We start from the raw sequence: 26328 nt of genomic DNA, 5'->3' as shown, positions 1-26328 counted from the left end.
AAACCAAAATGGAACCAAATTGCTGGCATGTAAAATTATAAAGGAGTTTTAAAGCTAAGGGCTGGTGGAAAGCTGACAGGTGCAGAGGAGCACACGATTTAGACAGACACATCTCTTAGAGGAGGATTTGTTAAAAAGGATTCTCTCTGTCCTAGTGAAGAGAAGAGAAGAGAACGGGGGAACCAGAACTGGCTGGGCCAGAGGGGCCATGCCCTGTCCCCCCCACTTTTAAAAAGAGGCTACAAAAACAGACAACCCAGTAATAATTAGGAATTTCAACTATCCCCATATTGACTGGGTATGTCACTTCAGGATAAGATACAAAAATAATGTTTCTAGACACCATTAATGGCTGCTTCTTGGAGTAGGTAGTCCTGGAACCCACAAGGGGAGAATCAGTTCTTGATTTAGTCCTAAGTGGAGCACAGGATCTGGTCCAAGAGGTGAATATAGCAAAACCTCTCGGTAATAGTGACTATAATGTAATTCAGTTTAACATCCTTTGGGGGAAGGGGAGGGAATACCAAAGAAACCCACTACAGTAGTATTTCACTTCAAAAAGGGGAACTACACAAAAATTAGGAAGCTAGTTAGATGGAAATTAAAAGAAACAATCACAAGAGTGAAATGCCTGCAAAACTTTTTAAAACAGCGTAATAGAAGCTCAAACTATATGCATCCCCTAAATAAAAATTAAAAAAAAACAGTAAGAGGACCTAAAAAACTCCACCATGGCCAAACAACAGAGTAAAAAAGGCAGTTAGAGACAAAAAGATATCCTTTAAAACTTGGAAGTCGAATCCTACTGAGAAAAGTAGAAAACAGCGTAAACTCTGGCAAGTCAAATGTAAAAGTATTATTAAGTAGGCCAAAAAAGAATTTTAAGAGCAACTAGCAGGAGTCTCAAAAACTAACAACAATTTTTTAAAGTACATCAGAAGCAAGAAGCCTGGCAAACAATCAGTGGGGCCACAGGACAATCAAGGTGCTAAAGGAGCACTCAAGGAAGACAAGGCTGTTGCACAGTAGCTAACTGAATTCTTTGCATTGGTCTTCATTGCAGAGGATGTGAGGGAGATTCCCAAACCTGAGCCATTCTTTTTAGGTGATAAATCTGAGGAACTGTCCCAGATTGAGGAGGTTGTTAGAGGAGGTTTTGGAACAAATTGAGAAATTAAACAGTAATAAGTCACCAGGACCAGATGGGGATTCACCCAAGAGTTCTGAAGGAACTCAAATATGAAACTGCAGAACTACTAACTGTGGTATGTAAACTATTGCTTAATCAGTATCAGCTCAATAGTATCAGATGACTGGAGGATAGTACATGTGATGCTGACTTTTAAAAAATGCTTTGGAGGTGATCCTGGCAATTGCAAGCTAGTAACCCTAACTTCAGTACCAGTCAGATTGGTTGAAACTGTAGTAAAGAACAGAATGATCAGATATGTAGATGAACATGATATGTTGGGGAAGAGTCAACATGGCTTTTGTAAAGGGAAATCATGCCTCACCACTCTATTAGAATTCTTTGAGGGGTTCAGCAAACATGTGGACAAGGGTGATCCAGTGGATATAATGTACTTGAACTTTCAGAAAGCCTTTGATAAGGTTCCTCACCAAAGACTGAAGAAAAGTAAAGAATCATAGGATAAGAGGGAAGGTCCTCTCATGGATCAGTAACCCGTTAAAAGATAGGAAACAGAGGGTAGGAATAAATGGTCAGTTTTCACAAGTGGAGAGAGGTAAATAGATCTGGGATCTGTTCTGGGACCAGTGCTGTTCAACATATTCATAAATGATCTGGAAAAGGGGGGTAAACAGTAAGGTATTAAAATTTGCAGACAATGCAAAATGACTCAAGATAGTTAAGTTCAAAGCTGACTGCAAAGAGTTACAAAGGGATCTCACAAAACTGGGTGACTGTGTAACAAAATGGCAGATAAAATTCAGTGTTGATAAATGAAAAGAAGTGCACATGGACAAACATAATCCCATCTATACATACAAACTGAGGGGGTTGAAAATAGCTGTTGCCACTCAAGAAAGAGGTCTTGGAGCCATCATGGATCGTTCTCGGAAAACATCTGCTGAACGTGCAGCGGCAGCCAAAAAAGCGAAAGGTTAGGAGCCATTAGGAAAGGGATAGACAATAAGACAGAAAATACCATAATGCTGCTATATACACCCATCATACGCCCACATCTTGAACACTGCGTGCAGTTCTGGTGGCCCCATCTCAAAACAAGTATATTAGAATTGGAAAAGGTGCAGGGAACTGCAACAAAAATGCTCAAGGGTATGGAACAGCTTCTGCGTGAGGAGATATTAAAAAGACTGGGACTGTTCAGCTTGGAGAAGAGACGACTGAGGGGGGATATGATCGAGGTCTGTAAAATCGTGACTGGTGTGGAGACAGTGAAGAAGGGAGGGTTATTTACCCCTTCACATGACACAAGAATCAGGGGTTACCCAGTGAAATGAATAGGCAACAGATTTAAAACAAACATAAGGAAGTACTTCTTCACACAGTGCACAGTTAACCCGTGGAACTCATTGCCAGGGGATGTTGTGAAGGCCAAAAGTATAACAGGGTTCAGAAAAGAACTAGATAAGTTCATGGAGGATAGGTCCTTCAGTGGCTATTAGATAAGATGGTCAGGGATACAACCCCATGCTCTGTGCTGTCCCAAAACTTCTGAGTGCTAGAAGCTGGGAATGGACAATGGGATGGATCACTTGATGTATGGCTCTATTTTGTTAACTCTCTCTGAAGCATCTGGCACTGGCCACTGTCAGAAGACAGGATACTGGGCTAGATGGACCATTTGTTTGATTCAGCATGGCCATTCTTATGTTCTTATGTTAACCTGCCTATAGTTATCCTGGTCATCCGACTTGCCATTTTTAAACATTGGCACAACATTAGCACTCTTTCAGTCTTCTGGAATTTCCCTGATATTCTACAGTTTATTAAAAGTTAACATCACTAGATCAGAGATCTCCTCAACCAGCTCTTTTAGGACTCCTGGGTGCAAGTTATCTGAGCCTGGTGATTTTAAAATGTCTATCCCTGATAGATGTTGTTTAACATCCTCTTCAGTTACTAATGGACTGGAAGGTACTTCGTTCTCTTTTTGTCATACAAGTACATCATCCTGCTTCTTTCCAAAAATCGAAGGAAAGTATTTATTGAACATTTCTGCCTTTTCTGCATCATTATTAACAGTTTTGCCTTATCTATCTAGTGATTATCCGATATCATTGCTTGGATTTCAGCTGTTCCTAATATACTTAAAGAAAACTCCTTTCTGTTATCCTTAGCCCTGCCAGCCATGGAATTTTTCCTGATGGCTTGAGCTTCCTTTATCAGTTTTCTACTCTTCTTAACTTCTAATTTATAGCACTTGCTATCGATTTCCCCCACTTTCCATTTGTTATATGTTGCTTTTGTGTTTCTAATTGCTGTTTTTTCTTCACCACTGAACCAGGATGGGCTTTTAGACAAAGTTGTCTTCTTTCTTGATTGTGTTATCTTGGCTTTTTGGTCAGTTAATATCTCTTCTTAAAGAACTCCCAAATTTCATTTAAATTTTCTGTCTAATTTTTTCCTCCCAATCAATTTTGCTCACGAATTTCATCAGCTTTTTTAATTGCAGGAAATTAGCCCTTTTGAAGCACAAAGCATACATGTATTGCTGGTTGGGCCTGTCCTCTGTTAGCCCAATATGCAATGTAATCAGATCATGATCACTGGTCCCTAGGCAACCACCAACTTCCAGTCCAATGATTAATTCATCTTTTTCCATCATAATAAGGTCTAAAACAGAGTTATTTTGTGTTTGGTGCAATACCTTTTTGCATTAGAAGGTTATCATCTGTAATTCCTAGAAGCTCTAATGATGTGTTACTTGTGGCTGCCTGAGATCTCCAGCATGTATCTCCCAAATTAAAGTCCCTCATAACTACACATGTTGGTTTTCCACACAAAACAAACAAGTATAGAAGGAGTAACTCATCCTGGTTTGATTCAGTACTTCTGTAACAGACCCCCAGCAGTACTCCCTCCCTTCTTAGCTCATTGATCCATATGCATTCAGCACACTGCACTTCTGAGTTATCAATAACTCCAAAACAGGTATTAATGTCTTTAATGTTGAGTGCCACTATTCCCCTTTTGCCCACTCTGTCCTCCCTGAACAGATTATAACCAGTGATTATAACATTTGAATCATGCAGATTGTCCCACCAGATTTTACAATGGCCAATTATATCAAATTTCTTCCCATCAATGAGAATTTCTAATTCCTCTTGCTCGCTACCCAGACTCCTTGCACTGGTATATAAATCATTGAAAAAAGTCTTCTCTTCGCATTCTTTGTTGCATTGATTCAATTTGTTCATGACATGGCTGAGTTTGAGTTTGTACCACATTTGCCTTCTTAGCATCCTCCCCTTGCATTTCTAGATTGATGCCTTCCTGACTGCTCCAGCTAGTCTCCAGCTGAGAAATTGCGTCCTCTACCTGTGAGATTCAGGCCTTCCTGTTTATATACCACCCTCGCGGACTGAAATATGGCCCAATGCACCACAAAACCAAAACATTCAGCTTTATGCTGGTCGTGCAGCCAGTGGTTCACCTCCAGTATTTCTGCCTTCTCTGGTTCATGCTTCCTTGGAAGGGTCTTTGGAAAGATGCTTTAAGAGAAATGTCAGGGTTTATCTCACGCCCTGACATAAGGCCCTGTATAAATCATGTCAGAGACTTGAGGCTTTCTCCTTCATCCCTTACCTGATGAGCTCCCACTGACTTCAATGGGAGATTTACCTTTGAGTAACAGCAGGGTTTCAAGCCCTTATTGTCAAATCAAAATGTGGGTTTGGAACTGGTTTATGAAGAAACCAAAATGAGGTGTAGGGGAGAGACGGCACTGGTCTTTGGGCCACATTCTGCCCTCATTTATGTTCGTGTGTAATCCCATGGAAGTTGGTGTTTTCCTGGGTGCAATTGAGGGCAGAATTTGCCTTGATATGTAAATACACTGAGAGGGGTCAATCCTGTGAATCCTAACTGGGGAAAAATACCCATGGAAATTAACGGGAGTTTTGCCTAAGTGAAGGACAAGCTGGGATGGGTTCTAAAAGATCTAGCGTGTAATATTCAAATGTTCCTACCAGTCCCAAATCACTCTTGAAAATTTTACCCCATGTCTTCCCTTGATGGGATTTGAACATCTCTGGGCGCCCAGTGAAATCCAAGCTGCTGGGAAGCATCGTTTGAAGGAAGAAGGCCAGACTCTTAGCAGGAATAAGTAAATGGAGCTACAGCAATTTACTCCAGCTGAGGATCTGGCCATGCTGTGTTCTTTTTATCTTTCAAAAAAACCCAAAACACCCCAAATTTGATAGGATTACGGGTCTGCAGTGGCTACTTTAAGGAAGCAAAAGCTGTTTAATGTTAGTACTGTATGTTAAAAGCTACCTGTGAAATATTTTTGCCTTATTGATTTAAAAACAGGTTTATTTTACTGGAAAAAGGGTGATCATGCTAATTCAATCACCGAGGACTCTGGAGGACAGAAGTCTTTGTATATTACTTTAACTAGCCATGTAGAGCCATAATAATGTCACTGCTTGTCAAAGCTGATGGCTGATGACATTGTGTAATCCCCAGCAAGTAATATGGGCTGCTATCTCCTGGTGAATTCTTGGCTTTTTTGGTGCTCGAAACAAGGCCTTGGAGAGAAGTAACTGTAGCGGCAAATGCTTTTAGCACACCTGAGTGCATGGGCAGTGCATGTAATTAGTTTCAGTGTCTGTCAGGTCTGCTGTGGGTCCAGGAAGAGGCGTTGCCATTCAGTGTGTCTTTCTTGGGCATCCCCAACAGCATACATCGTTATAGCTTTAGGTTTCCCCCAGTTCTGGGTGGCATTATCTTTTGTTTAAATAAGAGAACTGCGTTTGCCCTAGAGAAACCGTGGACCTGACCCTGCAAAACCTTGCTCTCTTAGGGCAGAATTGCCTGCAAGCCGTGCTGTGGGTTGGGTCCCTAGGAGGAATTCAGCTAGAAAGCCACCCGGCAGCACACACCAGACTATGAGCTGCACCAGCCTCACAGAGAGGGGGCAGTGTGCTCCCTGCGGCGTGCCTAGCCATTCACGGTGAAGCTACCTCTCCCTGCCTGATTTCAGACAGCTAGTGCTGTGGAGCAATCCTCAGGAGTAGGGACTTCTCTCCCCATGGAGATTCTGGCCAATCCCAGAGCAGTGGCACCGGGCAGGCAAGAGCTTCTTGTGCTTTCTCCTCACCTGCACTATAGCGGGAAGCCCTGATTGTGAAATGAGAGACTCTGCTTCTGTCTGGCTGGTTTATACCTTGGAGTTTACGTTATACAAGTGAAAATTAAAAGCCCTTGCCGGCTGGTGAAGATGATTGTTCTGTTTGTACCACAGAGGCTCTGCTGACAGATGTGTGGGTTACTGTAGTTATCATTATCCTCCTGTGGTGCCTTCAGTCGGACCACGGACAAAGGAAAGGAGGGCTAGTGTCGGATGGTGGGTGTCTCATTTGGGTGACTCCCCTGAATTTTAATTATTCTGCTCAGGCTTCTTTGCAAACAGCAGCTCTCACTGACAGCGCCAGGAGAGGGATGGTTTTATGATGATTCCCAACAGATACTTTGTCCGTGTTACGGACACCAAAGAAGGGTGATCTGCAAAAGAGAGGGTCAGGACTAGAACAGTGAGAGGAGGTCTGGACTAGGTACATTGGTAGAACTGCAGTCTGTGTGGTAGTTTGCAGAACATCCGATTATACTGTGTGCCAAGTTCCAACTAATGCAATTTATTCTCCTCTGTCCACCTCTGGGAGAAAAGTAATTACCTACTGATGTACATATAGCCCCATCAGTGTTGTCTGAACCCCTCATAATACCACTGTGAAGTGCTGAAGTATTATCCCCATTGTACGGAAGAAACTGAGGTATTGAGAGAGAAACAGAAATGACTTGCCCCAAGGTCTTACCTGGCATCTGGCAGAGCTGGGAATGGACCCCAGGCATTGGTACCTATGCTCAGGTATGTTGCTGGGTCCCATCTCAGCAGCTTGTAACTTAGACAAGAAAGTCATGATAAAACCACCACTAAGGATCCTTATCTGCCCTGGCCCCTGCCCACCCCCATCTTCGCAGGAGGCTTGGGAAAGCTTCAGTCTCTCCTACATTCTGTGCCTAGGATTGTCCTTTTAATGTGGCGTTTTCCCCCCACTAGGAGTTATTCAAAACTTGCCACCAAATAAAACAGCATAATTCTGTGCGGTGCCAGTACCCACCCATCCTGAGCCCTATTGACAGTTATCTGGAATCTGAAGGAATTCAAGACAAATTGTTAAGCGGATGGAGTTAATAAAATTTGAAAAATTGAGACCTGTCACTCCACTAAACTTTTTTCAATACCACTGACAGAAACATATTTCCCCAATGAGTGACCTTATGCAGCTGCTCCAGTGCCTCATTGCTCCACTGATGCTAGAAGTGAACTAGCATGCTATTTATCAAATATTATAAGCTAGAGCCTACTAATATGAACGGGGGGGGAAGGGGGAGGTGGGTGCCTTGAACAGCCTGGGGTGTTGCCCAGGTGTTGATCCCCAGCTAGAGACAGCTAGTGGGAGGTGACAAATTGCCTACTATTAAGGATCTAAAGGTTGGAGCCCTCTCAGTGTGCACACAATAGATTGCCAAGACTGCTCTGTCCAAAAGGCTCTGCTCTCTGGACCAGCTGCCTGGCTTGTGGGGAGGGAGGGGGGCAAAAGGGGGAAGGGGAGGGCGGAGGAAGGTCAGGCCAGGGCCCTTATGAACTAGTAGCCACTTTTGTGTTCTATTAGCAAACGGAGTGACACTGTTATTTATTAAAGTGTAATATTTTATTGAGGTGAAATCGACCAGTTGTATGAGTCAGGTTCTGTCAATTATTGTGGCAATTAGTCAAGTCGTCAAAGCCATTAACAGGGGGATTAGGCCAATATTGGATAGCCATTATTGATAGATCCAAGGCAAAAAGAAACCCTCAGCCCTCCTGAAATGAAAGCAGACCTGGCCTCCAGGATATCTTCATTTGGAGAGCCCATAAAACTTTTCCCCGCTCCCTAGCCAAACTAGCACAAACTGAAGATGTTTTTAAAAATGTCAGGGCTGCAGGTGCATTTTGGGGCCACTGTCTCTTTAAAAGATATTGAGTGGCCAGCCCAGGCAGTATACAATCTCACCTGTCCCAGTCATAGTCTTTATTTGCGATGACAAGGCTTGCAATAGAAATTACTCTGTGTCGAATGTTTATGGAGCACATTTTTCATTCTGTAAGCAAATATAGATCCCTGATGCCAGCGCTTAAAAATGGCTAATCTCTTCAGTTCGTGATAGCAAAGAGCCCTCTCAGCGACAGCTCTTCAGTTTAATAGGATTGCTTTGTGCGGCAGACTACATTGTAGAGGCAAAAATATAGCCTCATCAGTATATGTTAATTGAAGCAACCGAGTGCTCATTTCTGAGTTTGCTCTTCCAAATAACCCATGTAGACTAGCGGGAAGGAAAGAAGTGCAATGTTTATAAAAGCTTGGTCTAGTTGAGGGGATGGCATAATACTGCTTTGGTGCTTTGCATTTTTTCTTAGCACTGTACAGTTATTTACTGTCTACCCCTTCCAGGTACCCCTGTAAATGTTATCCCCATTTTACAGATGGGCAAACAGAGAATGAGTCGTTGTCAGAGCCACTGAGTAGAACCCTGGAATCCCTGGCTCCAAGCCCTCTGTGCCTTATCCACAGAACGTCTCTGCTTCTCAGGCTTTCACAGACCACTCTCACTTCAGAAGATATTGACTGGCTAGTTCATTCAAGCTTGCTGGGTAGAGCCTCAGAGCTTTGAGTTACAGGCAGATTGGACATTTTCATAGCCCTCATTTTCTGGTTGGAGACAGCAGGCTGCAATACATGTGGTATGTGGCATTGAGATATATCTCTGCCTTTGCAAGTATATCGTGAAATACCCTGTGTCTCATCCATTGAGGTCTCTGATGCTTGTATCTTTGACTACTTCCCTAGACAGCCTTATTACATCTACCAATCCTAATCTTGGACCATCATAGCTAGTGGACCATATTTTGCCCTACATGCTGCCAAGGCACCAGGGATCAGCTGATTTGACCTTTTTGCCATCCCTAGTGCAGTGTGGTTTGGATGGTGATGGGGTGGTGGGAAGCTTTCTCAGTGTTAGGACATGGTGTATAGAACTTCTCTCATGAGGGTGCCTGTTGGAGTCTCTCTGGCTGTTTTTGTAACTCCCAAAGAGATGAGTTGTCCAGATGAAGAAGAACCACTGCGGAAATGCAGCCACTTCTGTGGCAGAAGGCAGCAGCTGTTTAACAGGCCACAGCAATCCTAGACAACAGTTCAGACCAGGCAATGAAGAAGAATACCATATCCAATTGAAACTGCAGTAGTTCCATGGAGCTGCCATAGGCCCAGTAGCTGGTGCTTTTATGAAGCTGTGTTTTGTTTCGGGCACTCCATGTGCTTTCATCATTACAACAGCCTTTCCCTGCCAAGCCGATTGTTACAGTGACACTCTCCTTTTGTTGTTCCCCTGACATCCTTACATGTGCTGGTTGTACGTTGTCCCTCTCTGATCTGAGTAGCCCTCAGAGCAAAGGTTAGAAGAGGACACTGGGGAGCGTAGGGGTCACAAGTCGTGCTTCATGTTTATTCTGCCCCATGTTTCAACTCTGATCCCTCCTTTTCCCCCTATGATCAGGTGCCAGCCCCCTGCAGAGGAATGAAATGGGGCACACACCACTAGATTACGCCCGTGACGGGGAGGTCATGAAACTTCTGAAAGCATCGGAAACAAAGGTGAGTCTGATTCAGGTGACTTACTATTTCCTTTACAGGTTTCAAAGTAGCAGCCGTGTTAGTCTGTATCCGCAAAAAGAACAGGAGGACTTGTGGCACCTTAGAGACTAATAAATTGGTTAGTCTCTAAGGTGCCACAAGTACTCCTGTTCTATTTCCTTTTCAGGTTTCAACCGAAGGGGCCTGTTTCAGCTCCTACACCTTCTGGAACGATACCTGAGCATGGTTACATCTCTGATCCTTTCAGTGTCTCTGGAACGACAAGCAGAGTATCTTCAGAAATGACTTAAAGTTATATGATGTATAACTTAAAAGTGTTAGAATTATCTTCAGATATATCTATGGCCACCTGTTCTGCCTCTTGTATTGCTTTTTGTGGCTTATCATTGAGATGCATACCACAAATAAGATCACCTGTTGTCTGCTTATCCCAGTAGCCTCTAGGCAGAGTATGGCAAAATCAGATTGCTATCTCCATCTTCTCTTTTGAAACGCCTGAGGTTTTTGAGTTCAAGACGGATCCTTGTGTGAGGTCTCACCTAGCAGTTGAGTCTCAGAACTGGGATCCGGGAACTCCTGAGCACCAATCTTAACTTCTGGACTGGCCTCGGACCATTCACCTAACCTCTCCCAGACTCATTGTCTCCCTCGATACAATGGAGTCATACGTACTGCACAAGGACGTGTTTGTAAAAGGGAGGAAAAAAACACAATTGCAGTAATTGTCATCAGCAGTTGCAGTAAAGAGCCCAGGGAATGAATAGGCCTGGAGTGGGGGAAACTTGCAGTGCCATTGTCTCCATTTCATATCTGGGGAACGGAGGCACAGAGAGGCTAAGTGACTTACCCAAGGTCACACAGATGAGTCTGGCAGAGCAGAGAATTAAACTTGGATCTCCCAAGTTAGCCTTAACCACTAGATCATCCTTCTTCTCTTCCTTGTAATGATAAAGCTCCTGGTCATTAGATAGGGAGAACTGACACCAATACTAAACAGCATTTAAAGTTATTAGGTACATTTATTAAAATAGTAATGACATCATTATGAAGTAGTAATAATGATTTGCCCTTCTGGAGTGCTGTTCTTCTAAGAATCTCAAGTCACGCAGTGCATTAAGCCTAACAAGCCCCCTTTGAAGTGGGTAAGGATCAGTGTCCCCATTTTACAGATGGGGAAGCTGAGGTCCATACAGATTAAGGCCCATGTTTTCAAAAGTGGCCTCTACTTTGGGGTGCCTCCATTTTTGGTTACCCAGCTTTAGACATTGAATTTGCCATCTTCAAAATGTGGGCCTAAAAACTTGTCTAGGCTGGGAAAATGAGAGGTGTGTTAAATTGTGTTAGCCAGCCTGCTAATTACATGGTTTTAAGCAAAGCCTAGCATCTAGTGTAGACAAAGCAAAAACACAGTTACTGTCCAAGGTCAAACCTAGAGCCAAGGTCACACAGGAAGTCTTTGGTGGAGCTAAGAGTAGAAGCCAGGTCTCCTGGCTACTAGTCCCCTGCTCTAACTACTAGACTAATGCCGCGTCCTCTTATACTATGCACTGCTGTTACAAGAAGGAAGATCTTGAATGTGGCATTTCTACATAGAGCTGGTGGTTCTCATATTGGAGTGAGCTGTAACAGTCAGGGCGGCTCTTTAAAAGTTTTAAAACAGAAATGTTGAGCACAAAATTCTTAAATCAGTGAGAGGAGAAAAAAATCATCTCTTGGTTAAATGGCCTCTGGAGTCCAGTGTCAGCGAATGAGTAGTTGGAGGAGGGAGAGGAGATAAATATATGTGCATGTTGCTGATGAAAATGATGCAGGGTGTATATAAAACGTAAGTCGGTGCAGCTGGTTTGTGATGAATATTCTGCTGAGGGGGATGTGGTGGTAGAAGGGTTGCATTCCCACTCCTGCACCTGCATTCCACTGAGAGTCTTTGAGAATGTATTTCTCATTTTAATCACAGCTGGAGAATGAATTGGCAGGACTATTCACCAGATAGACATATCACATATATTTTATTTACATATCCTGGTGACAGAGTAACAAGGAGTTTTCATATGTATTTTTAAATTTGTTTTTAAAAAGAATTCTGTGCATGCTTCTACTGTGTTATAAGAGTCTTTTTGTGTGTATAGATAAGCTGATTCACAATGCTAAATTAAACCTGAATGTGTTGCCAAACAGACAGAGCTAGGAGCAAAGGGATAGGCCAAAGTAGGTAAATAGGTGGTAAAGAGGCCAGGTTCTTGTCTTGTGTGACTTTTATTGCTGGTGAAAGGTGGCAGATTAACAGCCCTGAATACTGAAGTCCTTTTATTTATCCCCAAAATAGGGGAAATGAAGACATCTTCCCCAGCATTAGCTTGATGGTGTGCCTCAACTCTGAGTTAGTCTCTGGGCCAGTTCTGTTCTTGACCTTGCTGCTGAGACTGCCAGTAGGAAAGCCAGTACAGACCGATAGTTCTGGTGACTTCAGGCTTGCCTAAAGCTGTACATCCCTGTCACAGCCAGAACTAGAACGTAGATCTCCTGGATCTCAGACATCTTCTTAAACCACGAGGCCCCCGCGTTCCTGCTGGCTTCTTTTTAGGCCATGCCCTTCCTGTTTTGGACATCCATACTATGCAGATCATCCATCCATGGAGTTGCACAGTCAAAGATAGAGCAGGATCCCAATAACCTCATAAGAAGCAAAGATCTTGAGCCAAATTAATCCTTACTGTAACAAATCGAGTTACTCCAGGGATAGATTTGGCCCTTGATGTGAATGAACTGCCACCCAAAATCTCTAAAGACTGACATTACTTAAATAGCTTAGTTTGTATCCCTGACACGTTTTCCAGCTGAAAACAAATATATAATCCTAGTTTATTTAATCTTTTAAATTCCTTTTCCTGTAATGTAAAAGAGGTTGTGTCCTACGCATGGCCAGGTTCTCTGCAGACATTCAGCCTCACTAGCAGCTGTGCTTTTGAACCTCTGTTCTTTGAATATTTTCCCGTAAATGAAATCATGGCTGGGAGGGGTGCCATACTGGATAAAGGATAATAAAAGCCAGTGATCACAATTACCAGGCTCGTATTAGCAACTGGGAGCCAGGGATTGCTATCTCAAGGTGAGGTCTGACAAAGCTAATACAGTGCGTCTCTTATTAAAAAGATGGGTTCTCCTCCTTTACATTTGGCACTATGTCACAAGAACCTCTTAGCCCAGGTGAACCTAGGAGCTTTGTTACCTCCTGCCTAGCACAAGAAGAGCAGAGTATCAGTCCCTGCCTCTCTTTCAGAACACGTAACACTGGTGTAATCCACTTATATGGCAATGATGTTCTATAAAAGTTTAATCAGAAGAACTAGAGATCAGTTATCGGAGGGGGAAAACAGTCCCCATTCATAGCACTTCACGCCATGTAATGGAGTGTCCCTTTGACTGGTGGCTAAAGTCAGATGTAATCAAGGTCAGGCTCTCTTTGTGATTTCCTCTCCAGTAGTGCCTTTGTAGCAGTAACACTATGCATGAGCCCTGGCTTTTACTGACTGCCCCAGTCACTGATCATGGGAGTTCATTGGTCTCCAGGTCACAGGAAGGAAGCAAGCAGTGCAGACTAAGGAACAATTGTGACTTGCTTTGTAGGGAGCCTTGCCCAGTCGTGCACAGGGAGAAAAATGGTTGATGTCAAAAATCAGTGAAAGTTATGTCTTGCTACCAAACAGAGAGTGAGATCCTGACCCCCCACTCCAGCCCCTCTATGGATAAAAGGGCTGGAGCAGTGTAAAGTGGCTCTAAAAGCCCCAGTTCTGACTGGAGGAGGAGTCCCCTGGCACAGACCCCGATGAGACAGACATAAGGCTGCCTCCTGAGGACTCCCTCACTGGTGCTGGTGTAGGGAGTGTGCCAGGGATGGGGAGGTGTTGCGGGTCCGGTTGCAGCCCACAGCCCTGCAGACTTTCAGGGCTGTGCTGCAGCCACAGAGAAGTCCAGGGCTGAGTTACACCAGGGGCCTCTCCAGCCCGGGAACAGCCAAAAATTAGGAGGGCAGAAAGTTGGCTTAAAGCCCTTTGAACCCCACATCTTCCTGGGGGGCAAGGTCTTTGCGGTGCCTCTTAGAGTCACAGCACAGAGTCGCACCCAAAGAACTAACGAAGGCAGGTCCCAGGACTTCAGTCCTTCCTCCCAAACTTCGGCAGGTTGCCGTCATCAACTGTGTCAATGTCTCCATGACCCTCTGCAGTCATTGCTCTGCCATCATCCTTGTGACTAAGAGGGCAAGAGTCATTTTCGAAGGCAGAAGTGCTGCACTTCATCCAACTAGTCTGGGGTGCAGGAGACTGGCACAAGCCTAACCCTCTCTTGGGACATCAGCTCCACCACACTGCAGGCCTTTGGAGCAAGAATTCTGCTTCTGCCCCCAAATCTGAGACTTCAGTGTGTTAAAAACAAAACAAACAGAAAAACCCCTACAATGAATAGATTCTAAGGCCAGAAGGTCATCATCTAGTCTGACCTCCTGAATGACACAGCCCAGAGAACTTCCCCACAATAGTTCCTAGAGCAGACCTTTCAGAAAAACATCCAATCTTGATTTAAAAATGGTCAGAGATGGAGAATGCACAATGACTCTTGGTAAATTGTTCCAATGGTTAACTATTCTCACTGTTAAAAATGTATGCCTTATTTCCAGTCTGAATTTGTGTAGCTTCACCTGGCAGCCACTGGATCGTGTTATACCTTTCTCTGCTAAGTTAAAGAGCCCATTATGAAATATTTGTTTCCCACATAGGTATTTATAGACTACGCAGTTCCCCTTAACCTTCTCTTTGTTAAGCTAAACAGACTGAGCTCCTTGAATCTATCACTATAAGGCATGTTTTCTAATCCTTTAATTATTCTTGTGGCTCTTCTCTGAACCCTCTCTAATTTATCAACATCTTTCATGAATTGTGGGCACCAGAACTGGACACAGTATTCCAACAGTGGTCACACCAGTGCCAAATACAGAGGTAAAATAACTTCTCTACTCCTTGAGATTCCCATTTATACATCCAAGGATCACAGTCGCTCTTTGGCCATAGCGTCACATTTGGGAGCTCATATTCAGCTGATTATCCACCACAACCCCCACATCTTTTTCAGAGTCATTACTTCCCAGGATAGAGTCCCCTATCTGGTAACTGTGGCTGACATTCTTTGTTCCCAGATAGATGCTTTTACATTTAGCCATATTAAAACGCATATTCTTTGCTTGCACCCAGTTCACCAAGCAATCTAAATCTCTGTGAATCAGTGATGTGTCCTCTTCATTATTTACCACACCCCCAATTTTTGTGTCATCTGCAAACTTTGTCAGTAATGTTTTTGTTTTCTTCCAGGTCCTTGATAAAGATGTGAAATAGCATAGGGCCAAGAACCAATTCCTGTGGGACCCTTTTGGGACCGCTCAGTGATGATTCCCCAATTACAGTTACATTATGAGACCTATCAGTTAGCCAGTTTTTAATCCATTTAATGTGTGCCATGTTAATTTGATGTCATTCTCGTTTTTTAATCAATTTGTTGTGCAGTACCCAATCAAATGCCTTACAGAAGTCTAAGTATGTTGCGAACCTAGTGAGCAGCGAAGAGAGGAGATGCAAACAGAGGGAATTTGTATGGGAGTTTGCCTGGGGAAGAGCCCACAGAGTTTCTGCTTTTCAGGCTTGTACGAGCAGTAAATACATTATCCGAGGAGGCTCTTAGAATAGAATATCAGGGTTGTAAGGGACCTTGGGAGGTCATCTAGTCCAACCTCCTGCTCAAAGGTAGAAAAAATGGATAGTGAGGGGTCAGCTGTTATGACCTGCACAGGATGCACTGTGTTTGTCTTTCTCCTAGAGGAGAGAAGTGACTTGGTCTGTGCGAAGTGCAAGCTGGTCTCCATACTGGAAGAAAAGGTCAAAGGACTGGAGGCCCAAGTATCGACCCTGCATTGCGTCAGAGAAAATGAAGACTTCCTGGATAGAAGTCAGGATTTGGTACTGCGGGCACAGCATGCCAAAGAATCAGAAAGGGCAGTGGAGGGGGGACTGAAGAACAATGAAGAAAGTTGGAAAGGAGTCAAAGGGGGCTGGCAGTTCCTAAAAGATGTAATACTGGAGGTATCAACATCAAGCGATTTCACTGCAGAGGAAGGAAAAGAAGAGCCAGAGGAGGCCAGTGTGGCTGCACAAGGAGCTTTTGAGCTATTTAAAAACCAAAAGGAATACATACAGGAAATGGAAAGAGGGGCATGTCACCGAGAAAGTATACATGGGAATAGCACGAGTGTCTAGGAACAGAATCAGGAAAGCCAGGGCAAAGAATGCGTTCCAGCTGGCAAGCAATGTAAGAGACAGCCAGAAGGAGTTCTTCAAATATGTCAGACAAAAAAGAAAGATCAAGGACGGTGTGGATCTGCTGCCCAGTATTGAAGGTGAGCTGGCACAGAAGATGATAAGAAAGCAGGGTTGCTCAGTGCCTACTTAGCTTCCGTCTTCTCACAAAAAATAACATGTGACTGGATGACTAGTGAAGTTACCAGAGAAAATAAAGGAGAAGGGATGCAAATCTGGATAAAGAACACGTCAGAGATCGTCTGACCAATTTGAATGAATTCAGATCAGCGGAGCCAGATGCTGTTCACCCAAGAGTACTGAAGGAATTAGCTGAAGAAATCTAGGAGCCACTGGCAATAATATTTACAAACTCATTGATGATAGGAGAGGTCCCAGAAGACTGGAGAAGGTCTAACATAGTGCCCATCTTTAAAAAGGAGGAGCCGGGGAACTACAGACCAGTCAGCCTGACCTCGATATCTGGGAAGCTACTGGAGTAATGTATAAAACATTCAATTTGCAAATACCTGGAAGATGAAGAGGTAATTACAAGCAGCCAGGATGGATTTACTAAGAACAAATCATGCCAAACCAGGTTGATTTCCTTCTTTGACAGTGTAACTGGTTTGCTGGATAGGGGAATGCAGTGAACATAATATACCTGGACTTTAGCAAGGCTTTTGACACAGTCCCACATGACATTCTGAAAAGAAAGCTGGAGAAATGTGGGCTTGGTGGAACTACCATTAAGTGGATACATAATTGATTAAGTTTCAGAGTAACAGCCGTGTTAGTCTGTATTCGTAAAAAGAAAAAAGAAAAGGAGTACTTGTGGCACCTTAGAGACTAACCAGTTTATCTGAACATGAGCTTTCGTGAGCTACAGCTCACTTCATCGGATGCATTGATTAAACAACCACAAACAAAGAGTACCTATTAATGGAGTGATGTCAGGTTGGAGGGATGTCTCAAGTGGGGTTCCACAGGGATCTCTTTGGGGTCCGGTCTTGTTTAACATTTTTATTAATGACCTGGGTGTAGGAATAGAGAGCATACTGATCGAATTTGCAGATGACGCAAAGCTGAGGGAGTTGCCAACACTTTGAAGGATAGAACTAAAATCCAGAAGGATCTTGATAAATTGGAGAACTGGGCTAGGGACAAAAAAATGAAATTCAACAAAAACAAATGTGCTACACATAGGGAAGAAAAACCAAATTCACAAATACAGAATGGGGGATAACTGTCTTGGCAGCAGCACTGCTGAGAAGGATCTGGGAGTTGTGGTGGATCACAACCTCAACAGGACTCAGCAGTTCAATGCTGTTGCAAAAAAAGCAAATACAATTTTAGGTTGCATTAACAGAGTCATGGCATGCAAGTCATGGGAGGTGATAGTACCACTCTACTTGGCTCCGATTAGGCCTCAGCTGAAGTACAAGGTCCAGTAGTGGTCACCAATATATAGGGAGGATGTAGAGAAACTGGAAAAGGATCCAGAGGTGAGCAGCAAAGATGATCAAAGGGATGGAATGCAAGCCATATGACCAAAGGCTGGAGGAACCGGGTATATTTAGTTTGGAAAAGAGGAGATTAAGTGGGGACAGTCTTCAAGTACTTAATAGCAGTCTTCAAACACATGAAAAGCTGCCAAAAAAAGATGGAGAAAAGTGTTTCTCTCTTGCCACGGAAGGCAGCAAAGAGGCAATGGGTTCAAACTACAGCATAGCAGATTTAGATTAAATCTCAGGAAAAACTGAAAGAATAGTAGGACAATGGAACAGATTGCCTAGGGAGGTTGTGGAAGCTCCTTCACTGGAAGTTTTTAAAAGGAGGCTGGCTAGCCATCCTGTCTTGGATTGTTTAGACACAACAAATCCTTCATCTTGGCAGGGGGTTAGACTAGATGACCCTTGTGGTCCCTTCTAGCCCTATGATTCTATATTATGTCAACACTGTTACCTTTATCAGCCAAACTTGTAATCTCATCAAATAAAGATATTAAGTTATTTTGACAGGATCTATTTTCCGTAACCCATGTTGATTTGCATTAATTACATTACAGTTCTCTTGTTCTTTATTAATCGAGTCGCATGTCAGCTGCTCCATTATCTTGCCTGGGATTGATGACTGACAGGCCAAAAATTACCTGGGTCATCTCATTTACCCTGTTTAAATATTGGCATAACATTAGCTTTCTTTCAGTCCTCTGGAACTTCCCCAGTATTCCAAGACTTATTGAAAATCAGCATTAACTGTCCAGTGAGCTTCTCAGCCAGCTCTTTTAAAGGTCTTGGATGCAAGTTATCTGGACCTGCTGATTTAAAATATCTGACTTTAGGAGCTGCTGTTTAAGATATCCTCCCAAGATACTACTGGAATGGAAAGTGTTTTATCATCATTGTATAATATGACTAGATTCATAGTTAGGAAGGTTTCAGAGTAGCAGCCGTGTTAGTCTGTATTCACAAAAAGAAAAGGAGTACTTGTGGCACCTTAGAGACTAATAAATTTATTTGAGCATAAGCTTTGGTGAGCTACAGCTCACTTCATCGGATGCATTCAGTGGAAAATACAGTGGGGAGATTTATATACATAGAGAATATGAAACAATGGGTGTTACCATACACACTGTAACCAGAGTGATCACTTAAGGTGAGCTATTACCAGCAGGAGAGTGGTGGTGGGGGGGAAACCTTTTGTAGTGATAATCAAGGTGGGCCATTTCCAGCAGTTGACAAGAACGTCTGAGGAACTGGGGTGGGGGGGGGGGGAATAAACATGGGGAAATAGTTTTACTTTGAGTAATGACCCATCCACTCCCAGTCTCTATTCAAGCCTAAGTTAATTGTATCCAGTTTGCAAATTAAGTCCAATTCAGCAGTCTCTCGTTGGAGTCTGTTTTTGAAGTTTTTTTGTTGAAGAATTGCAACTTTTAGGTCTGTAATCGAGTGACCAGAGAGATTTGAAGTGTTCTCCGACTGGTTTTTGAATGTTATAATTCTTGACGTCTGATTTGTGTCCATTTATTCTTTTACGTAGCGACTGGCCAGTTTCACCAATGTACATGGGAGAGGGGCATTGCTGGCACATGATGGCATATATCACATTGGTAGATGTGCAGGTGAACGAGCCTCTGATAGTGTGGCTGATATGATTAGGAAGCTTTTCGTGAGATTAAATCTGCCACAGACTACATCATCTGTTTCCCCTGAAATACAGAACAGAAATATTTATTGAACACTTCTGCCTTTTCTGCATTATCACTGATAATTCTACCATTTCCATCTAGTAATGGACCAATATAACTGTTAGCATTCCTTTTGTTCCTAATATAGTTAAAGAACTCCTTATTTCCTTAACTACTGGCCATAGCTTTCTCCTTGTGTCCCTTGGCTTCCCTTACCAATTTTCTGCAATTCCTAACTTCTTATTTATATTCATTACTATCAACTTCACCTTTATTCCATTTGTAAAATAATTTTTTTTTTAATTTTTATTTTTTTACAGCTGTCTTCACCTTCCCTCTCAACCAGATTGATTTTGTAACCAGTGCAGCCTTTTTCCTCAATTGTGGGATTGTGGTTTTTGGTGCATCTAGTAAGGTGTTCTTAAATGATTCCCAATTATCATTCACAGTTTCCTGATTAAATTTTTTTCTCCCAGCTTTTTTGGCTCATAATTATTTTCAGCTTTATGAAATTTGCCCTATTAAAGCACCAAGTATATATATTACTACTCTGGACTTTATTCTGCTTACACCTTATAAATGTGATCAAGTCATGATCATTTGTACATAAGCTACCATTAACTTTTAGTTCTGTGGTCAGTTCCTCTTCATCTGTTAGGGCAAGGTCTAATATAGAATTCCCTTGTGTTGGCTCAACACTTTTTGAATTAGGAAATTGTCATCTGTAATGTTTAGAAATTCCAAGTAGCATGAGACCTCCAGCATATGCCACTCAAATTGAAATTTCCGATGATCACACAGGTTTTTTTCCCCCTTACACATTATAGATAGGTGCATAAGGAGCCAGTCATCCTGTTCCCTTGTATGATTTGGTGTATGTAGCAGACACCAACTAATACCCCATCTTGTGCTTGATCTGTTAGGGTATGATCCATAAGCATTCAAGATCATTTTCTTCTGAGTTATCAGTGACTCAGAAACAGGTAATGCCAATTTTGAGGTAGAGTGCCCCTCCCCATCCCATTTTGGATACTCGATCCTTCCTAAATAGGTTAGAAACATTGATTTTAACATTCCTGTTGTGCGACTCATCCCACCAGGTTTCAGTAACACCAACTAGATTGAATTTATGCTCATAAATGAGCAATTCGAATTCCTCTTGTTTGTTACCCGGGATCCTAGCATTAAGGTAGAGGCAATTTAATTTTTTTTTCTTTTCATGTCGTTTGGTTTCTTGATTAAGTTTATTCACAGCATCTTGAATTTTGTGCTGAGTGTCCATATCTTCCCACTTTTTACCTCCCCTTTTGCTATTAGTTTAACCCCCCCTCCTGACTACTCTAGCCAACCTGTCCCTGGGGAGATTGGTCCTCTTTCTACTGAGGTGGAGGCCATGCAAACTATACAGCCCCCTCTCCCCGTAGAAGGTGGACCAATGTTCCACAAAACCAGAGCTCTCCACCCTACATCACTTACCGAGCCAGTGATTCACTTTCAGCATCTTCTGCCGTCTGTTTTTCTGTGCTCGTGGGACAGGAAGGATCTCAGAGAAGATCGCTTGGACATTCTTCTTCTTCAGCATGCTTCCAAGTTCCTTGACGTCATCTACTATCTGCAAGATATCCCGCGACGCAGTGTCATTAGTGCCACTATGAACCATTACCAATGGTTCCTTGCCCATAGACTTCAGAAGCCTATCCAGGCTTAGAGCAGCATCTCATGTCTTGGCTCCAGGCAGGCAGTACGCCATCCTATTGTCCATCTGTTCCTTGCAGAATGTTCTTTCAATTCTTCTGAGTATTGAATCTCCAGCAAGGATTGTCTGTCTTCCTTGCACAGCTGGAGAAATCTGTGTGGGTAAGCTTGATTTTCTTATAGGTTGTATCCATCCATACCTGTCCCATACAGCTACCCATTCTCTTGAACCAGCTGGATCTAAAGTGGTATCTTTCGTAATTTCTACTTTGAGGACCCGATACTGATATGAAACTTCTAGCTGTGTGGAATTTCTCCTGCTTCTCTTCTCTCTGATGGCCACAGGCCATCTGTCTGCAACCATGCACAATGCTTCCTTGACCTATTGTGGTTATGAACTTCCAGGCCTCCTCTATGACTCCCTCTCTCACCGATTCCTTTGTGACCAGCTCTGTTCTGCCTGGAACCTGGGTATTGGTATTTCCTGAATCTGGTTGTCTAGGAACTCCTCGGCTTCTCTGATTCTTAGTAGCGTCTCAACTTGCCCCCCACCCCCCAGTTCAAGAATCTTTTCCTCCCAGTAGCGCCACCAAATTCCACTTCATGCCCAGGAAATCCCTTATGTCATCAGGCAGGAAAGAGAACATAACACATCCATTGCCGGTCACTGCCACCGTTTCATCACTGGCCATCTTGATATCACACACAGTGCTGAAGCTGGAAGGAAAGGCTCTCACAGTCTCTTTCCACACTCCCCTGCTGGCGGCCTCTGTTCACAGCTCTCGAGTTCTCCTAGCAAGTGACCACGTCTTCCCTGCTTAGCTCAGCTGAGCTCCAGAGGGAGTGAATAACCTCGCAGAGACTTCAAACAGCTGGACTGATCAAAGGTCCAAGGACTTACTCAGGGGCCCACAGCCCAGCTATGCAGCCTGAATGCAGAGAGCGAACAAACAACAGTCAAACAAACAATCCACAAAGGGACCAAACACACCATTCACTAAGTCCTGTTACCTCCAAGCACAGAAGTCTGTAGCTGAGCCTGGCGCTACTCCCTCCGAAACTCCCCTGTTAAATGCCTCTGTTCGAACAAACTTCTTCCAGGTAGGGTTAGGAAGAAAGCTCCTGTTTGTCAAAAAGTTGAAGGGTCTCTAGATATTACAGTGGTGAATGCAGTATAAAACCAAGATAGATGGGCAAGGATAATGGCCTGACCTCAAATTCTGTTTATAAAATGGTGGATTTTCCTCTTCTATTTTTTTCTCTGCTGTCTTCATTTTGTGAAAAGTGCCAAGGTTTTGAAATTTGTTGTCTTTCTGATGCAGAATGAAAATGGGACCTTGGGAAAAAACTAGAGAGAGACCCACCCCAGAATCCAGGCCTGATGGTTTGGTCACTCACCTGGGAGGTGGGAGACCCAGGGTCAAGTCGCTGCTCCAAATCAGGCAGAGTGGGGGCTTGAGCCAAAGGACTCTCTTGTCTTACTGGACAGTTGGCGACTCCAGAGGTGTCTCCTTCTGTCTCTCAGAAATTCCATCCTGGACCTGAGAAATCTTCCCAACAAAACCTTTGTGAAACATGAAATAGAAAAACAAAGTCACAGGAAGATGATGGTGCAGGCTTTGCCCTCACATAGGCCTTGTCTACACACATAAGCTGTACCATTTTTAACTACACCAGTATAGTTAAAGCAGTACAACCCACCCCCAGTGTGAATGCAGTTATACTGGTATAAATGAGTTTATATTGGTATTGGTTGTTCCCAAGCGGGGAATTATGCCTTCTTTTACTGCATAGGCACTGTAATAATAATCGGTATGTGTCTAATAGATCATATCTGGGACCCTACCAAATTGACGGTCCATTTTGGTAAATTTCACAGTCATGGCATTTTAAAAATCTTGAATTTCATGATTTCAAATATTTAAATCTTAAATTTCACAGTGTTGTAACTGAGAGGGTCCCAGCTGAAAAGAGGGTCACGGGTGCTGGGGCGGGGGGGCACACAGCTATTGTCGGGGGGGGGGGGGGCGTTGTATTGCCACCCTTACTTCTGCACTGTCTTCAGAGCTGGGTGGCCGGAGAGCGGCGGCTGGTGGGCAGGAACCCAGCTCTGACTCCAGCAGCAGCAGCAAAGTAAGGGTGGCAATACCACACCATGCCACTCTTACTTTTGCGCTGTTGGTGGTGGTGGTGCTGCCTTTAAAGCTGGGCATCCAGAGACCTGCAGCTGCTGGCCGGGCGCCCAGCTCTGAAGGCAGCACCGCCAGCTACAATAGCCAGATTTCACAGGGGAGATCAGATTTCACGGTGCATGACATGTTTTTCATGGCCCTGAATTTGGTAGTACCCTTTTCATATCCATTTCCCAATGGGCTCATCAGCACTGCATTAAGCATTGTAGCTGTGGGGAGCCTGAGTGACCTGTTTATCCAATCTCAGTGTAACTTAAGCGTTTTCCTGTTTCAAACCCAGCTGCAGTCATAGGACGAGGGAGTGGAACACAATAATGCAAGACAGAATTCCATTCAGAAGAGAGAAGCAGACATGCTCTCACTCAACACTCTGGTGCCTCTTTTGAGTGGCCTGCCCCGAAGAGATGTTCAGGCAGAGGCAATGGGAGGGATTCTGCAAAGCACTAGCTTGCCTTTGCTCATGGTGACGTTAAAGTGCAGACTCTCTTCGTGAGCTGAATAGTCTCGCTTCCTTCCCCGAATCTCTTGTGTCCTCCTGTTTTAAATTCCAGCACCGTGTGTCACAGGTGCTTTGGGCTTGCTCTTCCCGGGGGAGATGGTTCCCAAAGAGACGAGCATCACAGTTCTCTTCCATTACTTCTCCTGTTGTGCACTCCCTTCTTTTTACATCTAAAGCAGAACTGATCATATGGATTCCACCAGCACAGCTTATATTCCTCTCACTGCTTTTAAAAAAAAATTAAGTATTTGTCCTGATATATAGAAAGACATAGATATATAGAAGGAGCTGCAGTAGTTTGAGCCTGGTGATATATAAGAAGCCTGCGGGAGATACACAGTTGACACACTGGATTCTATCCTCCATGTGTCATTCCACTGGGATCAGCAGTGAAGTTATTGCTCCATATGAAACATCAGGACTGATGGGATCTCTCAGTTATACAGTAGACTGATAGCAGCAGCCAAAATTGGATTGTTTGCTATTTATTTTTTTTAACTTCTGTCAGGGTCACTACCATAACAGGAAAACACTGGCAAACTGGCTGATGTGTTTTATCCACTCTGGCTGCTGCAGCTTTCGCAGCAGAGTTCGGCTTTTGTTGCGAGAGTGTCCCCTTCAGAAGACAGTTTAAATGCTTAGATTGTACACCAGTTGGAGTCCCAGGTGTTCCCTTAGAAAGATCTGCTTTTAGCTAAATCTCTGCATTGCATCAACGTCCATTATCAGGGTGCTGTATTTTCAGTGTACCAACAAGGCATAATTGTCTAGTGGTTAGAGCACAGGAGCGTTAGCCAGGAGGCCTGTGTTCAGTCCCACTGACTCACTTGTTGACCTTGGGTAAGTCATATGCAGAGGGACGTACAGACGGCCACCTTTGGTGCTCTGCAGAGGAGTTGGATGGTCAGACAATAAGCAGAATTTCCAAAGCAGAAAGCGCGCAGTGTTTGTCCCTTGGAAAACTGCTCTCGGTACTGGGTGTCAAAGCTACCTGGGTGCCCAGTCACAACTGGATGCCCAGTCACTGGGATTTTCAAAGCCTCACTGCTGTGTTCTTCAGGCTTTTCTGTTCTCCTTGTTTCTAATTGTCACAGCTTCCCCCAGTGCAAGCTCACTGGAAGGCAGATTTTTTCCTAGTAAGTTCCAAGGCAATTCAGAGAGCCACAGTGTACTCCAGCTTCTTGACCAGGATTCCAGGGCTAAGAACCCTACACTTGTGAAATGCAACGTGGGAATTTTAAAAGGGAACTGTCTGCTCAAATTACTCAAAGTTGACTAATTCAAGTCTCCTGACAGAACCCCCTTTAAATAGGACGTCCTGACACCCTTGCAAAATACCCTTTAAAACATTGCTCTAAGGTTTGTCTTCTGCTCATATGTAGATGTTTGTCAGCTTCTCTCATGTTGAAAAGACCCTATCAATTGATCCCTCATAGGCTTTTTGTGCTGTCTTCCATCACCAGTTTCTAGGCACTTTCCATGTAAAATTTGACTGGCAATAGCAAAGTCCCTAGTGGACTTCATGTAGTCTCTGGTTCGTCCCTTTTTGTCGAGTTATAGAAATCTCTGCTCAGGCTGGATTTTTTTCAGCTTCCAGTTGAGGAGCAGGAGATAGTTGCGGCTGTGAATGTCATTCCGGTCATGGTGGGAAAGGCTTTCTCAGCGTTAGCAGCATTTCCTAAAGATGATCAGAGCCTGGACTCAGCTAATCTCCTGAAAGTTCATTCCACACCTTGCTTTGGGTTTGGGACTGAGAGCCAGTGGAAGAACTGAAGCACTGGCCTGATGGGCTCACGGTGGCCTAACCCATGAAGGAGAAGGTGGGAAGCTGCACACTGCGCCAGCTGGACACTTGGCATTGTTTTCGGCTTCAGTTACGGCACATTTCAGTAAATGTCTACACTACGGAATAAGGTCGAATTTATAGAAGTCGGTTTTTTAGAAATCGGTTTTATATATTCGAGTGTGCGTTCCCACAGAAGTGCATTAAGTGCATTAACTCGGCGGAGTGCTTCCACAGTACCGAGGCTAGAGTCGACTTCCGGAGCGTTGCACTGTGGGTAGCTATCCCACAGTTCCCGCAGTCTCCGCTGCCCATTGGAATTCTGGGTTGAGATCCCAATGCCTGATGGGGCTGAAACATTGTCGCGGGTGGTTCTGGGTACATATCGTCAGTCCCCCCCTTCCCTCCCTCCCTCCGTGAAAGCAAGGGCAGACAATTGTTTCGCGCCTTTTTTCCTGAGTTACCTGTGCGGACGCCATACCACCGCAAGCATGGAGCCCGCTCAGGTAACCGTCACCGTATGTCTCCTGGGTGCTGGCAGATGCGGTACGGCATTGCTACACAGTAGCAGCAACCCATTGCCTTGTGGCAGCAGACGGTACAATACGACTGGTAGCCGTCCTCGTCATGTCCGAGGTACTCCTGGTTGCCTGTGTGAGGTCGATCAGGAGCGCCTGGGCAGACATGGGCGCAGGGACTACATTTTTAGTGACTTGACC

The 26328-nt window shown here is 43.9% G+C and overlaps 1 protein-coding gene across 3 annotated transcripts in view; it reads left to right on the top strand.

The window, feature by feature from the left end:
• The window catches only part of CLPB (ClpB family mitochondrial disaggregase), a 147826-nt gene that overhangs the window by 74151 nt on the left and 47347 nt on the right, over positions 1-26328 (top strand). For all 3 annotated transcript variants that reach the window (XM_074954454.1, XM_074954441.1, XM_074954449.1), the window contains one exon: positions 9809-9906. In XM_074954454.1, the coding sequence (XP_074810555.1) occupies positions 9809-9906 (98 nt within the window). The remainder of the gene's footprint in view (positions 1-9808; positions 9907-26328) is intronic.

Source organism: Natator depressus, chromosome 1 (genome assembly GCF_965152275.1).
Source record: "Natator depressus isolate rNatDep1 chromosome 1, rNatDep2.hap1, whole genome shotgun sequence".
Lineage (NCBI taxonomy): Eukaryota > Metazoa > Chordata > Testudines > Cheloniidae > Natator > Natator depressus.
This window is presented reverse-complemented; position numbering and strand designations above follow the sequence as displayed.